General features: G+C 46.3%; 1 protein-coding gene across 1 annotated transcript in view; it reads left to right on the top strand.

The window, feature by feature from the left end:
• LOC144101614 (uncharacterized) overlaps positions 1–14,801 on the top strand; it is a 112,677-nt gene that overhangs the window by 91,428 nt on the left and 6,448 nt on the right. The window contains exons 37-40 of the mRNA XM_077634756.1: positions 2,570–2,668; positions 7,805–7,900; positions 10,601–10,696; positions 13,669–13,761. Of these exons, the coding sequence (XP_077490882.1) occupies positions 2,570–2,668; positions 7,805–7,900; positions 10,601–10,696; positions 13,669–13,761 (384 nt within the window). The remainder of the gene's footprint in view (positions 1–2,569; positions 2,669–7,804; positions 7,901–10,600; positions 10,697–13,668; positions 13,762–14,801) is intronic.

Below are 14,801 nucleotides of genomic sequence, written 5' to 3'. Positions count from 1 at the left end.
ACGCAGAATGTCAGATTACCCACTGTATTTAAAGCTACGAATTAATGTTAATGTCAGAACAGGGCAACTATTCGTTAGTGTCAATAAGAACGCCACCGTCTCTGGAGCCCTTGCGATCTTACCGAACGACGTTAAAATCTGGTAGGTTGGCGAAAACTTCACAATCCATGACGTAATTTGTGAGCCATGTTTCAGTTAGTAAAAGCATGCTGCTTGCGGAAAGAAAAAAAAAAGATTGGAAACATGCTCGCGCTTGGGATAAAGCTGCAAACATTTGCAAAAATTATGAAAAATGAACGTATGAAAGCATATCACGAAGAATATTGCAAGGACGGTTTGTTGCATGATGACAAGTCGACTGCTATGAGATTTCCTGTACTGTCTGCGATGAATCATCGAATGCATACCGTCTTGAACAGATATGAAATGTTTATACGGCAAGGAAAATTCTGTTAATTTGTTTCGAGCGAATGCGGCGTGCTGCTTCCGCGCTGCACGAATACAGCGTGAAAAGCCCTGCCCAAAGATGAAATCCGTGCCGTTTAACGTAGGGCCTTTAGAAAGAATTAATTCCTTGATTTCGAAGAATGCAAATTCATTATGGGGGGAAGACGCCCGATTGAATGGCTTCCAATACGGTGAGCATGTTCCATGTGTCTCTCGCGTCAATTGATAATTTCAGAGTTTCACAGCAGTGGTGGAGGACTATTTATGCCGATGGGGCGTATGTCTCTGATGTATTGTCGTCTGTATGATTATAGAAATTCAGTCATATTTATTTTTTCGACATCCGGTGACAAAGTCTCTTTGGCTGGCGGGTTCTGTGGCTATGGCTAAATAACAGTTTTTAATTATTAATAAAGAGATATTTCCCTAGCGCACAACTGGAAATGCGCCTTTTAATCTAGGCGGCACTGACTAAATAGCACGGGACCTATAATCAAAAAAAAAACTTACACTTGCTGGGAGCCGTCGCGGTGTCTCAGTGGTTATGGCGCATGGCTGCAGTCCCGAAAGACACGGGTTCGACCCCGGCCGCGGCGGCGGCATTCCGATGGAGGCGAAATGCTAGATGCCCGTGTACTGTGCGACGTCAGTGTACACTAAAGAACCACAGATGGTCGAAATTATCCGGAGCCCTTCGCTGCGGCGTCTATCATAACCTGAGTGACCTGAGGACGTTAAAATCTATAAAATGAAAACTAAACCTAACTCTTGCGGAGTGGAATCGCTACCACCTACTCGACCTTCATTTTCTTCGCACTAAGGTACTATGGCGATACGGTGGCCCAGTACACATACAATTAGGGTACTCAAACTCCACGTGCTTCAGCCGAAAGCAATTAAAGAAGAATTTGGAACCTCCTTGCATTTGTCGTCGTTCGAAAGTTCATATTTGCAGCATCAAATCTGCACTCGGATAAAGAACGTCTGATTAGGGGTGCACCCCATTGAGGGTTTGAATGTGGATTGGCAAGAGCCATAAAAAAAAAGAATTCGAAGCCAGTTCTGAATTGCGCTTTTGTCAGGCACTATGCGCCGGCTGTGTGTATGGATATGTTAAAGGTAAACAGGGTTGAAAATGGTGCCGTTCCCCCTCCCGCTCTGCTTATTTTCTTCCCTTCGCTCCATGCTGCCTTGTATAACTGCCGGGCTTTGTCGAGGTGAGACCCTTGATCTCAACACCCACGGTGCGACCTCCTCGTTCTATTTCCCCTTAATAGTAATCATTAGCCATCCCATTATAAGAAATTTCTGCTAGGACTGTACCATTGCGCTTGAAGAGTTGCCAACACCTGGGCGTCCGATCATCCTGGGCTGCTCCGCGAAAGCAAGAAATTGATAATTACGGGGTTCATCGTCCTGAAACGACTTACGGGCTATGAGGGATGCCGTAGTGGACGATCCCTGAAATTATTTACACCTCCTAGTGTTCGTTAACATCGAACAGCGCGCAAGCGTTGTTTGCCTTTCGCCTCCATGTATAAATACGGACGAAGCCGCGGTCACCAGCCGACGGCCAGAGCCACGGCGGCTGGTCTCCGCAAAGAACTCGCGATGGTGGGACACCACTGGAAACTGAGGAGGTGAGTCTCCATCGACAACGAGTACGGCCAGCTTGACAGCACTTGGTGGCGCGAGACTCCAGAAGGCGTGCCATGAGCATATGGCATGTGAGCTGCTCCTTGAAACGACGCGCTATTTCTTTTTGTGAGTTTTTTTACTTCGATCTCAAGAGCTTCGTACGTCGCCCTAGGCGGACACGGTCTTAGGTGTTAAAGCACTAAGCGCTGTCGCTGTAAAAAAGAAAAGCAGAATTATACAGTAGCTGAAGAAGCTGTGCACAAACAAAGCGAACCTCATTCGGTTAAAGAAAGACACTTCCTGCGATGATCGCGAAATCTTGAACGTATAGTTAGACCTTGGATAACATGTAGGTGATGGTGGCCTTATCACTTTCACCAAGAAGGAGCAGCGCTTCAACAAGTACCGCACAGAGCTCGTCCTTGAGAATATTGTGGCGGCATGTTTGCGGTGACTTTATTTTTTTTTTTCTGCCTCTCAACAGATCCGGACGTAAAGCGTTGTAGCGCTGCTCTGATAGAAAAATGTTCAAGGGCCGGCACCCTGTGTGATGAAGACATGGAAGATTACGTCGTTTGCAGAGGTAAGACGGAAGCTGACTTAATGCGATCGTTTCACTCACCTTGGGATTAAAAAAAATTACAGTGTGTATCTGAGAAGGAAACCGCGAGGTGCCGACAGAGCAGTTTGCTGCACAATCCGGTCGGTTGTAGTGGATGAGCCGTTTCTATTGATAGATGACCTTTGGCATCCCACGGAATCGGATCGGTGGCGAGCGCCATCTTGTGGTGCCTCCGTGTTTTTCATTTTTAAAGTGTTCCAGGCATTCCAATACATTAGCACTTTTGGTTATACCATTATAAACCATAGTGCACATGACGTAAATGAAAACTGATTCGTCATAAACTTTTAAAAAATTATTAAAGCAGGCGTTAAAAAATCTGGTTCTATTTTCGGCCAAAACATCATCCCGAAGAAAAAAATGTTTGTGCAGAGTAAGAAACATGCCGCTTCTGCTGTTATATTCGCAGCCAAAGGGGTACCCTGGCAGGTAAAAGTGGTCTAATGCTGTTAGGTTTATACAGCCGTAGCCTAAAACTTGAACAAGGAAGACCAGGAAGCGAAGCGAAGGCGGCAACCATCAACGCTTAATCCATTTGCGCAGTCCTGTAGAAAATTTGGCGGGCCGCAGGATTTGCTGCCGAACCATCTATTAACGCGAAAAACCCGTCGCCGTCCGGGAAGCAGTGTGTCGGAGAAACCACGTGTCCCGTATTTGTTAAGAATGAAAATAATTGAAATGTCAAGTAAAGACCGCTGCTTGTCTGCAACGCCTTAGCTTTAGGTACACAAAAGTTTCCATAAACTTCAATGGGGACTCAAACCCATGACCTTTGGGTCGCCAGCACCAAGCCCCGCAGGCTTCTTTTTATTTCCGGTTCGCAGTAAATAAAAGGTAACAAAAATAGCAGGGCAAAATAACAATAACAATATACTAATATTCAAAGTTGCCCGTCGACTTGGCGAGGAACAAGAGGGGAGTGTGATGTGCGTGTGATGTTGACTTAATTCAAAGCTCAGTAAGGCGAAGACAAGACAACCAATGAAGCTTAATTGTAGCGGAGTGGATTCCAAGAGAAAGTAAGCGTACCAGGGGGCGGCAGAAGGTTAGGTGGCCGGATGAGATTAAGAAGTTTGCAGGCAAAGAATGGATGCAGCTGGCGAAGGACAGGGTTAATAGGAGAGACACGGGAGAGGCCTTTGCCCTGTAGTGGACGTAGTGAAGCGGACGATCATGATGAAGTAGTCGGACTAAACTTTTTATTGAAAGAGAGGAGTTCGGCTCACGCATGCCCCTGCTCCCGCACGGCCCCACTACAGTCAAACGGTCATGTTCCTGCGGTCCATGATTTCAGGAGCCCGGTTCGCGGCGGCCTTTTGTCGAACTGGGTGCTCATAGCGTAGCAGGGTCTCCCATGATATGCGTGAAGCAGCGCGAGGAGAGGGCAGAGGAAAGGAAAAAAGGGTCCGTTTCCTCCGTTCTTCTGCTCTCTCCTTGGGCTGCTTCATGCATAATATGCGCAACCAACTCGCTCATCAGTCCGTGCCTTCGTGGTCTCCCAGTCCTCCCAGGCGGTGAGCTGCTCCAGGCTCCGCGGAGGAGGATCCGCCGGGCATCGGAACAGGACATGGGGTGGTTGCTGACGGTGCAAGCGGGGTTGGTGAGGGTATGGTGGTAGCGGAATCTAACACAAAAGGATGGGAGTGTCCGCGTCTGGAGGCGGCGCCAAAAGGTTTGGTGGTAATCGTGAAGGGAGTGGTGCGGCAGATGGTAGACTCATTGAATTTGTGCGTGCGCTCTGGGGAGAAGTCAGACGCGCGGCCGTCCGTGCCCGGTGTACCAGTCCTGGGGCTAAGCTACTGACTGCTCCTCCCAGAGCAGCTGCACGTAGCTGGGCTGGTTGTCACATGGCGAGGTGCCAACCACATAGTAGGGAAATGAACTTGCCCGTGCGAAACTTAGCATTGGAGTGTTTTAATCGCTGTGGATATAGCAGGCTTCTGTGTAGGAAATGGCGAGGGCGATAGGTGCCTCCTTGGCCACCTCTGAGGAGGTGACCAATAGGAGGGAGGGGGAGAGGGTAGCAGGATATTTAAGGGTATGGTCCACCACGGCTGCCGACGCTTCCTCGCCCGACCTCACCTCTTTCCTCTGACCGAGTGAGGAGGTGGTGCCTGTGTGCCCAAGTGAATCTCACTCGAGCGGTTGGTGGGGCATGCTTCGAGGTAGGTGTACTTCACCAACGGCTGCCGCTTTCTTATGCCTCCATGATTCGGGGAGTTTTCTCAGGAAGAAAAAAAGGATGGAATCACGGTTAGTCGGACATGCGCTGTCTTCCGCAGACCAGTGAAGTAATGTTGAGAGAATGTGAAATGTATGTCGCCTGAAACTTGTTGCGCTCAGCATTCTGAGCAAGGACCCTAAAAAGCAATTTGAACCTACATTGATCTGCGTGCTTCTCTATTTTTGGTGATTTTCTAAATTTTAAATTTGAGTGCAACCGGGTACCGATAACAGTTGCTAATAACTGCATTATACCACGCTTAGAGTACTACATCTAATTTAAAACACTGCATTAAAAGAACTCTTCTCAAGCCCACTACGCTAATTGCGAGAAAGGGACACGTGCGTTTCTTGTGGCTTCAAAGAGATAAAGCAAGACCACAAATTACACGGGCATACTGTTGGGCTTCTTATAGAAGGACTTAGTTTACTTCAGCTTTCCCATCGTTCCTGCCGTATCTGTGACGTTTTTCATGTGTGTATATGGTTGGAGTACTGCTCTCATTTTCAAGGCTCGAGAGCCTATCAAACACCCGGGAGCTTTTTCTCTTGATCTCCTCACTCGCCGGGGACTAAATAAGCTTCAAATTTATCACCTCGTGGTCGAACTTCGCTACTTTTGCTGGAGCATTTTTTTTAGAATTACGAGCGTTAACAAATTCATGCCAAGAAGACTAATTTGGCATAGTGTGCAGTTCTATGAAACGGTTGTCCGATGCACGGGACCGCCCAAGAATCGCTAGTTAGCGGTACTAATTACGTTTTATTTTTGCTCGCCGGAAAAGTAGAATAGCGATTTCCCTTTGGTCTGGGAGAATTGAAGAAATAAAGATTTCGTTCCAAGATTTAGGAATTGAAGTAGTGGGCATATACTAGGGATAACTTTCGAGCCGCTCGGAAACCAGATGTATTGAGGTTCAAGTAGCACATAAGATGAGCTTTGAAAAAATTGGCGGTGGTTTAGCTCTGGTTAAACCTGGAGTGATGCGATAGCTACAGCTGGCTGAGTGGAACTTGGTCACGTGACGAACCACGTGACGAACCACGTGATCAGCCACGGCGCCGCGCCGCCGGCAGCTGCTCCGCACCACGTGACCAACCACGTGGCAGCTTGGCGGCGCACCGCCGCGTTGAAGGCTCGAAATGCTACCGTATTGTAGTTATCGCAACAATATGCAGTGCTTCACTATTAGCATTGAAATTTGTTTTCTCATTTTGCACTTTATTTACTAACACTGCTCCCTCCTATGTCTAGCATTTAAAGAGTGAATAGTGTTCCTATATCATTACAACGTGGAGCGGTGTTATATAAAAAGGATTTCCAGTACTCCGAATAATGATGGTGATGATTATGAATTTTTATGGCGCAAGAGAATCTTGCCAAAGAGCGATATTGCACAAGGTGTTTTCGACTACTCAAGTTGGGGTCAAAGACCCATTCTTCAAGCATTTCACCCCGAATAAACCCAGCACCAGGCCAAGGGAGAGCTTGTACCCATTGTATCACCGGTGGGTACCCGGCGGCACTGGGGATCGAACCCCACACCTCCCGAATGCGAGGCGGATGCTCAACCACTTGGCCATCGCTGCGGTCAATTCTCGGAATAGATGAACACAACATCTCAGTACATTCAAACGAGTTCAGTTCGAAAAGCACTCCTTTTCATCGGCGTAACCTTTTTTTTCTGAATGGCAATTACGGAACTCAGTTGCTCGTTCATTTCACAAATTTTGGCTTTGAATTTTTTTTAGAACATCAGAAGGCCCTCCTTATTCCAAATATTCCCAGAATTATTGCCTCGCAGCTCATCTTGATCACAGTTCGCCAAAGTGGTTATCAGCGGTGGACCTTCACAGCAAAGATATCGAAGAACCGGGCTCCTCGGTGTTCAGTCATCAGTAAGTTACTGCCAGTGGCAGGTGAAAGAAAACACAGCGTTTCTGTGAGGTGTCTTACCCTCATACAGTGAGAAGACAGCACGTGTTTCGCTGCAGTTTGCAAAAAAGACAACACAGGAGCGAAATTATTTCCACGCCATGAAAAATGAGAATGAAAAATTCTGCGTCGCCACGGAGATCAAAAGAGTAGTAAATTCAATAAATTCAGTGTATGCATGCATTTCTCAGGTATTTTAAGTAATAAACTAAGCTAAACTTCAAACTGCAAACGGGGGTGATAATTTGTAGATCAAAATTACGGAGGGCGCATAAGACTACATGAGTGTGGTGAATTGCCAAAGCATGCACGTGAGGTGTTTGGACGCGGCGATGCCGTATTATACTGTAATACAGCGGCCAGCGGAGCTGATCTGTTCGCTCCACCCGAATGGAAGTTGATGAAGGCGGCGGAATGCTTGGATACTGCAGTCGTACTGAAAAAAGTGACCTATCTGATAGTTTTGGTGATATAGGCGCGAAAGAAAAGGAGCTATATATTTTATTTATCATAGACATAATCCGCACAGAAATCCTTCAGAACCATGTCCTGTCCTCTACACCACTCGTGTACTGAAATTGTTCGACGATATCTCATATCTCTGAAAGTCATTGATTTTAAGCTCAGATAAAATTAATAAGCTGCGACCGCTGGAGCGGGGTTACACATGACTAATACAGAGCTTTCCATCGGGCGAGGGAGATGTCGAAATTCCTCTTCGGGCTTTTGCAAACTGGTTCCGCTGGCGCTTTCACCGCGCTAGAGCTCACGACAGCCTAACGAACAATGTGGCGACGCCCAGTGAGTCCTTATGGAAAAGGTCTTTAGCAGCGTTCGTATAGTTTCCAACTGAATTCCTTTACCGTGCACATTTTTTCCATGCATATCAGTCTTGAGAAAAAAAAAACAGAGTGCTTTTCTTTGACAATTATCTACAGATCGAAAGCCCCACGAGTGCAAGACAGGCAAGAAAGGCAAGTGCAAAAAAGCCGGGCTGGGATGCATGCATCTGAACGGCATCTCAGTGTGCGCAGGTAAGCCATTACATAAAGGGAAACATTCGTAACCTCCTTTCAGGCTTCTTTAGCAAAAAAATCAAAAAGTCGATATTAAAACGTATCAACATCATTTCAAAACTGCACTAGAAATCGTACACTGCGATGTTCTTGTCGGTGGCACCAGAGAACGAGAATAGCGCAAAAGATTTTAAAGGTGAAATATACGACATGCGAATTCTTGAATACGGTGCAACATTATTAGCACTACTGCGTATCTCAGTAGAAGTCGGAGGAGCCAGCAGAAATATTTTAGCACCATCAGAAAAGGAATTCCTTTTTACTTAAACTGTCAAGAAAATCAGTAATGGCGTATTATGATTTACACATCAGTAAATTATTAGAAAGTGCTTTCTTTTATTTTGAGAGAAAAAGTGAGCAAGGGAGGCAAAGGCCTCGCGGTGCTTGCTAACGTTTCGACGAGGGGACTTATCTTCGTCTGGACGAAGCGTTCATCACTGGCGGCGTTTAAATTCCGAAGAGGAGAACCCGATCAGAGCGAGGAGAGTGCGATGTGGGAAGGGCATTAGCACGGGGAGCATGGATCTTACCCGGGCATGATGGTCCACTCTAATGCGCAAAGAAAGTTCAAAATTATTTTTCGCCTTTTTATCTGTGACTAAGCTTGAAAAGAATCGAATCCAGCCGCTCAGGAAAGATACGGTAACGGAGCGGCTGAATTCTCTATCGACTAAGCCGCCTCTCGTCGTGCTGTTCCTTAATTATTTGCAAGAAAAAGACATATATGAGTGTATGTATGAACCAATGCGCAGGGTGGTATCTATGTATAAAGGACTTGTAAGAGGACATTAGTCTAGGCTGAACTGCTAGGCTGCTCACTTAGAGTTAACTGAAGCTTTTTTTCTGCTGCAAACTAAAATTGTAAACTTTGATGCGTAACATCCCAACGAGACACAGTGGCTTTTGAGGGACACCGTAGTGGACAGCTGGGAATTAATAGAGATCACTTGGGGCTCCTTAACGTGCAGCAACATAGCACAGCACATAAGCGTTTTTGAGCGCGAAAACTAGCTTTCTTTGAATAAAGGATCGAAAATAAGTTCCCACTTTTCGCTTTTAATTATTCCGTCATTCAACGTCGAGCCTTATGCGTCATCAAAATGACGCCACCGCATTGACAGGACGGGTCGAAGGGCAAATAAGAGGTTAGTCGAGAAGCAAATGTGTATGATTTGCTAGTGAGTGGTCATTATAAAGTTAATACTTCCCAACTTTTTACTTGGTCCTCATCTAATAACACGAGACAGAGGCACGTTTTCACAATAACCCTTCTGAACGCGCGAAGTAACTGTTTTAAATATTCTTTTTTTCCAAGGAGAGGTACAGACTGGAATAATCTAAACAACGAGATCGTTACCCAGATTTCTTCAGTGATGTTTGAAAAATGCCTGTAAATGTTCAGAATTTCAGCGTTTCTATGCTTCTATATTTGATGTATACCCACCCTGCTGTGATCTTGTACTAGATAGCAGTATCTATAAATAAATAAATAATTTTTGTCAGCTTCTAAAGTGCTCTTTGACTGGTGGTTCTGGGGCGGTATAGAACACTGTGGAGAGCAATGTTGCACTGCACGGGATCAAACATGGCGTTCTTTGACGCTCTCAGCCCTGGCCGACTGTGACTGCATGAGCATGCATGTGAGCGAGTGCAAGAGGTTTCTTGCAACCATTCACTCGACGTCACGGAATACTGAAGTGACGTCACAAGCCTCTAGTGCACCCAATATTGTGGTTCTGAAGATGGAAGAAGGCAGTGAAGAATTTGTGTCGCCATGTGTGTCGCCAAAGAGCAACAACCAATAAGGTTGTCGCTCTTTCGCTTTGCGTTCAGAGGACGGTGGTCAGTGGCAGTGTTTGAGGACATCGTGCGCTCCAAAATAGCGTTTAAAAACTTACCATTTGACAGATTTGCCTGTCTGGTTGGGTTTGAATACTTATAATAAACTGCACATCTCCAACCAAAATTTTAACTTTAACCCAACGTCGCCATTCAGCACCTCCCTGCAGTGCGCCAGCGTGACTAACAGCCTAAACCCCCCTCCGCCTCCCCCGCGCCTTTCGCGACACAGCTGTCGTTCTTCCCCCCCCCCCCCCCCCCCCTCCCCTCCATACTTAAAAAGACGCTAGCTACTGCCCTGAGTCACCCCTGATGAAGGAGCCGAGTCGGCTTCGAAACGTTGGGTTAAAGTTAAAATTTTGGTTGGAGATGTGCAGTTTATTATAAAAATAGCGTTTCCTTCGTGACAGCGGGGCTCGGCAATTAAGCCTTCCGTTTGCTGTACGTGCTATAGGGCAACGCCGTGCTAGATCGTAATGTGAAGGTTATGCGTTTCACTTAAATCCGACGACGACGTCGCTACTAGTTTTCTTGGCGCATTACCTTCCAGCGTACTTAATTTTCCTACAGGTAAAACTTTCATCTCAGAGCAGTAATTTTTCATCTGGTATGATTTTGTGATTCCATTTCGTGCCCCTCTAAAGATCGGGTTGTTGGAACGAGGGCACCTGGCAGCGTTGACGTCATTTCGCTAACTCAATAAAGTCACCAGTTGCACGAATCGCTGCAGGCAACATTACAGGCATTGCTGAAACAGGGCTCCTCCCAGTTCTGCTAGAAATTGACTGATATTTCTCTTCCGTTCCACATCCGCCACAGGTCCCAATGCAACAAAATGCGACGCTGCAATGAAAAACAAATGCGAGAAGGTGAATGGGGAATGCGACGACACGAATGGCACGGTGACCTGCAAAAGTAAGACTTCAGGGGTGTCAGGCTCTACCCCTTCTCTTTTGGCGCAACAGCCTCTAGAAACAGGCTGCCTAAGTCAGCTTCCTTTCTTTTGTTTGTACACTTGTGCCTGCGCAAGAAGTTTGAAATCAAATCATCTTTCCTTACTTTGAGTAAAGAAAGGCAGAGGACCGCCACAGAACAGGAACAACACCTTCAAACACACACACGCACGCACGCGCGCACGCACTCGCTCTCTCTCACCAGAAATTGAAAAACATAATAGGATTTATTTCACGACTTTTTGTTCCTCCAGCCAAAACGTCGTTTAAATCCTGTTATGTTTTTCAATAGGCAGCCTGATTTTAAACTTGCACGAAATTTCCAGACAAGTGCGCGTTTCTAAAGTAATTTCTCTGACTATTTATTTGACTTTTGCATGACACCCACCTGATTGCGGATTGTATCAAATTCTGCAGCGACGTAGTCGCGAGTCTACGCTCATGCACAGCGGGGGCAAACCTGCTGGCGGCAACTGTGTGGTGCAAAAGTGCACCCAATGAGCAACTCTGTCGCACTGTATGATTTACTCAATACAATGACAGAAAAGGGCATGCACGCAAGAGTTCCTTATTTGGTATCCCATAGTAAGTTCGCACAGAGATAAGAATCAAGATGTTTGCGCTGTCCTGACGTACGGAACAGCTTTCAGAAAGCTAAGCGATATGGTTGAATTGTTCGCACTTTCTATTCTCTAAAGCGTCATCTCTCTGGTCAAAAATGGGACTACTGCCTAAAAATAAGTGAGCCAGTTTTGTGACGCAACCGCAAGTTGTGGCGCTATACGTGTGAGAGAACCGAATCGCAGAATTATCGTTAATTTCGAGACGATTCCGCGAGCAGTCACGAGATGTTTCTATTCTGACACGATTCTTATAAAACAAGCGCCTTCCCAGCCTATTATTGACAACAAAAATGGACTTAAACCGGGATCAATCAAGTTTTGCGCTCCTCGAGATCATATGGGGGAGTGTTAAGCCAATGCATCGGTTGAAGCATTAAGCTTCAGAGGCAGAAACAGGCCACACCGTGGGAAAGTGGGTCCATATTTTTATAGACTATATCTTTATGCCCCGCAGGTGTGTGGTCTGCGTCTCAGGCGCTTCACACTTGACACAGCTTACTTTGGTAGGATTTTCTCTCTCGCGGCCATTTGCAGCGCAGCATTCTGAAGGCCACATCGAGCTCGGGTGCAGAGTTTGATGTTGGCGCGTTTTGAGCCGATCAACATGTTTGGCGTCACTGTGGGGAAGACGTGCAAAGTAAAGCAGGGCTCAAATGCGCGACTTCCATCCATCGTGCAGCAATTGACTGCTTCTCATTTTGTGTGAAACGTTGCGCAGAAAATGAGAACACATTTGTCCGATAAAGATTGCTTGCTGTCGCTGGACGCTAGGTGGCTTAGGCGCCCGTGTGCTGTGCGATGTCAGGGCACGTTAAAGATCCCCAGGTGGTCGAAATTATTCCGGAGCCCTCCACTACGGCACCTCTTTCTTCCTTTCTTCTTTCTCTCCCTCTTTCGTTACTTGCGCGGTGTCCTACTACTGTGCGCAACTGCGTGTCTCATTAACGTTCCGATTGCATTGGCTACTGTTTAGATTTGTGTATAACTCATTGGCTATTATGACTTTTTTATCCATATTGCTGATGACATTGCCCTCTTCGTCTCTTAGCGCACACATATGGTGTTTACCTATGCCTAGTTCCTCTTCACTGTTTTTAGGCTGCCTCCGTCCCTTAGGGCGTGCTCGATGCTCTCCATATTAAACTTTCTTATATCGGCTTTATTGCGCTTATTTTTTAGGTTTGATAGCTATGCGAGTTCCAGTATGTCTGAACGGTTAGACGTTTTCATGCTTTGGCGTTTCTTAATTAGGTCTTATGTCTCCCCAGACAGCTTGCCAGTATCCGCTCAAACCAACTTACCGTCTGCTTCTACTGCGCGCTCCGTAATGATAGCTGTCAGATTATCGTTCATTGCTTGCTCATTAAGACCTTCTTCCCCACTTAGAGCCGAATATATGTTCTGCAGCGAAATTCTTAATTCTTGTACTTTCCCTCTTACCGGTAACTCATTACTGGGCTTCCGCTTCACTAATTTCTTCGGTTCCCTCTTCAAGTCTAAGCTAATTCGAGACCTCACCAATCTGTGGTCACTACAACGCACCTTCCCGAGCACCTCCACATCCTGCAAGATAGCAGAACGAGCGGATAGTATGAAGTCTGTTTCATTTTTAGTCTCACCAATGGGGCTCTTTTATGTTCACCTACTGTTCTCTAGCTTCCAGAAGAAGGTATTCATGGCCCGTAAATTATTTCTTTCTGCGAACTCTACTAATAACTTCCCTCTGCTATACCTGGGGCAGCGCCTCCTCTATTAAAATAGAGGAGGCGCTGCCTGGAGCCTATGCCATAGTCACCTACCACGTGTCACTCAATGGACGCCGGTGGCCTATGCTGCAGTGACGCGTTTCTGCAACAATGTTGTCCACGCCAACGCATGCAGCGCACATCTCTCCGTTACTACCGCCACGTAGCTCAAAGCGGGAATGTAAGTTTGATAGCAGTATTAGTTGATGAAGAAGACGATGTACAGTGCACAGTGCGAGAGTGTGCTTCAGTTTAACACGAAGGCGTCATCGGGTGCGGCGATAGCCTAGTGCTCTCGCGGAGCGGCCACTGCAGTTAAACTGTTCGCGCCACCGCGCACTCGAGTCCGAGTCGTGGCATTATTTTGTTTGATGTATTTTCGTTTGCTTATTTCGCTGGGAACATACCCACATAGGTGGAAATATCTTGCCGGGGCCTACCCGTCGGAATAGTGATCTCGCACTATTAACTGCACACATAGAGCTTTTGAGACCCAGTTGGGCCAAGCCCCGCGTTCATTTGATGTTCGCAAGTCGCGCGATAACTTTCTCCAACTTTACCACCAGCTCGCAAGCCCGAAAAGTGCCTGGAAGAAATGAAAGAGTGTGAAGAAGCCGGAATGACGTGTGCGGACATCGAAGGCGTTTCAACCTGCATAGGCAAGCCTCTTTCACGAATATTCGGGAAAATCCTGGTACAATTGGCTGCTCTTGGTCGGCGCTTCAACGCTAAAGTGATTTTCTTTATACCGTAATTTTTTTTCAGCGCCTGAAGGAGGCGATGAGGTCTCACCCAATGAGTGTTAATAAGCCTCATGAGTGTTAATAAGCCGCATGAATGCAAAGAAAAAAAAAAACACTCGGCAGCTCGTGTGTGCAGGATGCGTGCGTTCGGGAGGATAATTACTGCAGCGCTCCATCGCGGCACAGTACGCTGGTACCAGCTCATGGAGTCGGTACTTCTTGCACTCCTGGCATTTCAGCCGACTGGCTTGGAGGAATGGGTCCGGAAAATAGTGTTTGGTATGCGCCGTGTAAGTTTTTCCTGAATGAATGCTGAAAGAAAAGAAAGATCTACGATCACCTTACTCGGGGACGTAAAGCTGTTTGTCATAAGAGCATAGTGCCGTACTAAACTCCCTGCTTACCGTGGGAAAATATCCGTGCTCTGTCGGTTTTTATCAAATGTTTTTGTTCATGAACTATGAGGCTTAAAATTGAATGCATGCATTAACGAAAAACCTTTAAATATAATTTCTATCAATCTTGCTTTCATTTGGTTTTTATTGTCAACTTTTATTTCCGAAATAAAGGTTCTTTCATAAAAGTTTAAAAAAAATGTTAGCAAAGATATGCTTGCAATAAAAGTGACGAGATTTTAAAAGAAACTTTGGAATATATGCGAACTGTCTGCCTATTCAATAGAAAATACTGATAGCAAGTGAAAATCCTCGCTGCTGCGGTTATTCGGCTAGACACCAATCGCTTGAGGCTCCGCGCGAAACAGTCGAGCGAACCACTCGCGGTGAAGGTAGTTCCAAATCCCGATCAAATGAGACAAGTTGCGTCGGTGACGTTAGTAAAGCAGCCGCCGTGTCGAGAAAGCAAGAAACCAGCTCAGACGCCTCCTTCCGAAGTGGCATCACCCGCTCTGTATCCAAGTGGGCGGACAAAATCAACCGCAGATGCAACTGGGTCAG

This window comes from Amblyomma americanum, chromosome 8 (assembly GCF_052857255.1).
Source record: "Amblyomma americanum isolate KBUSLIRL-KWMA chromosome 8, ASM5285725v1, whole genome shotgun sequence".
Classification (NCBI taxonomy): Eukaryota; Metazoa; Arthropoda; class Arachnida; order Ixodida; family Ixodidae; genus Amblyomma; species Amblyomma americanum.
This window is presented reverse-complemented; position numbering and strand designations above follow the sequence as displayed.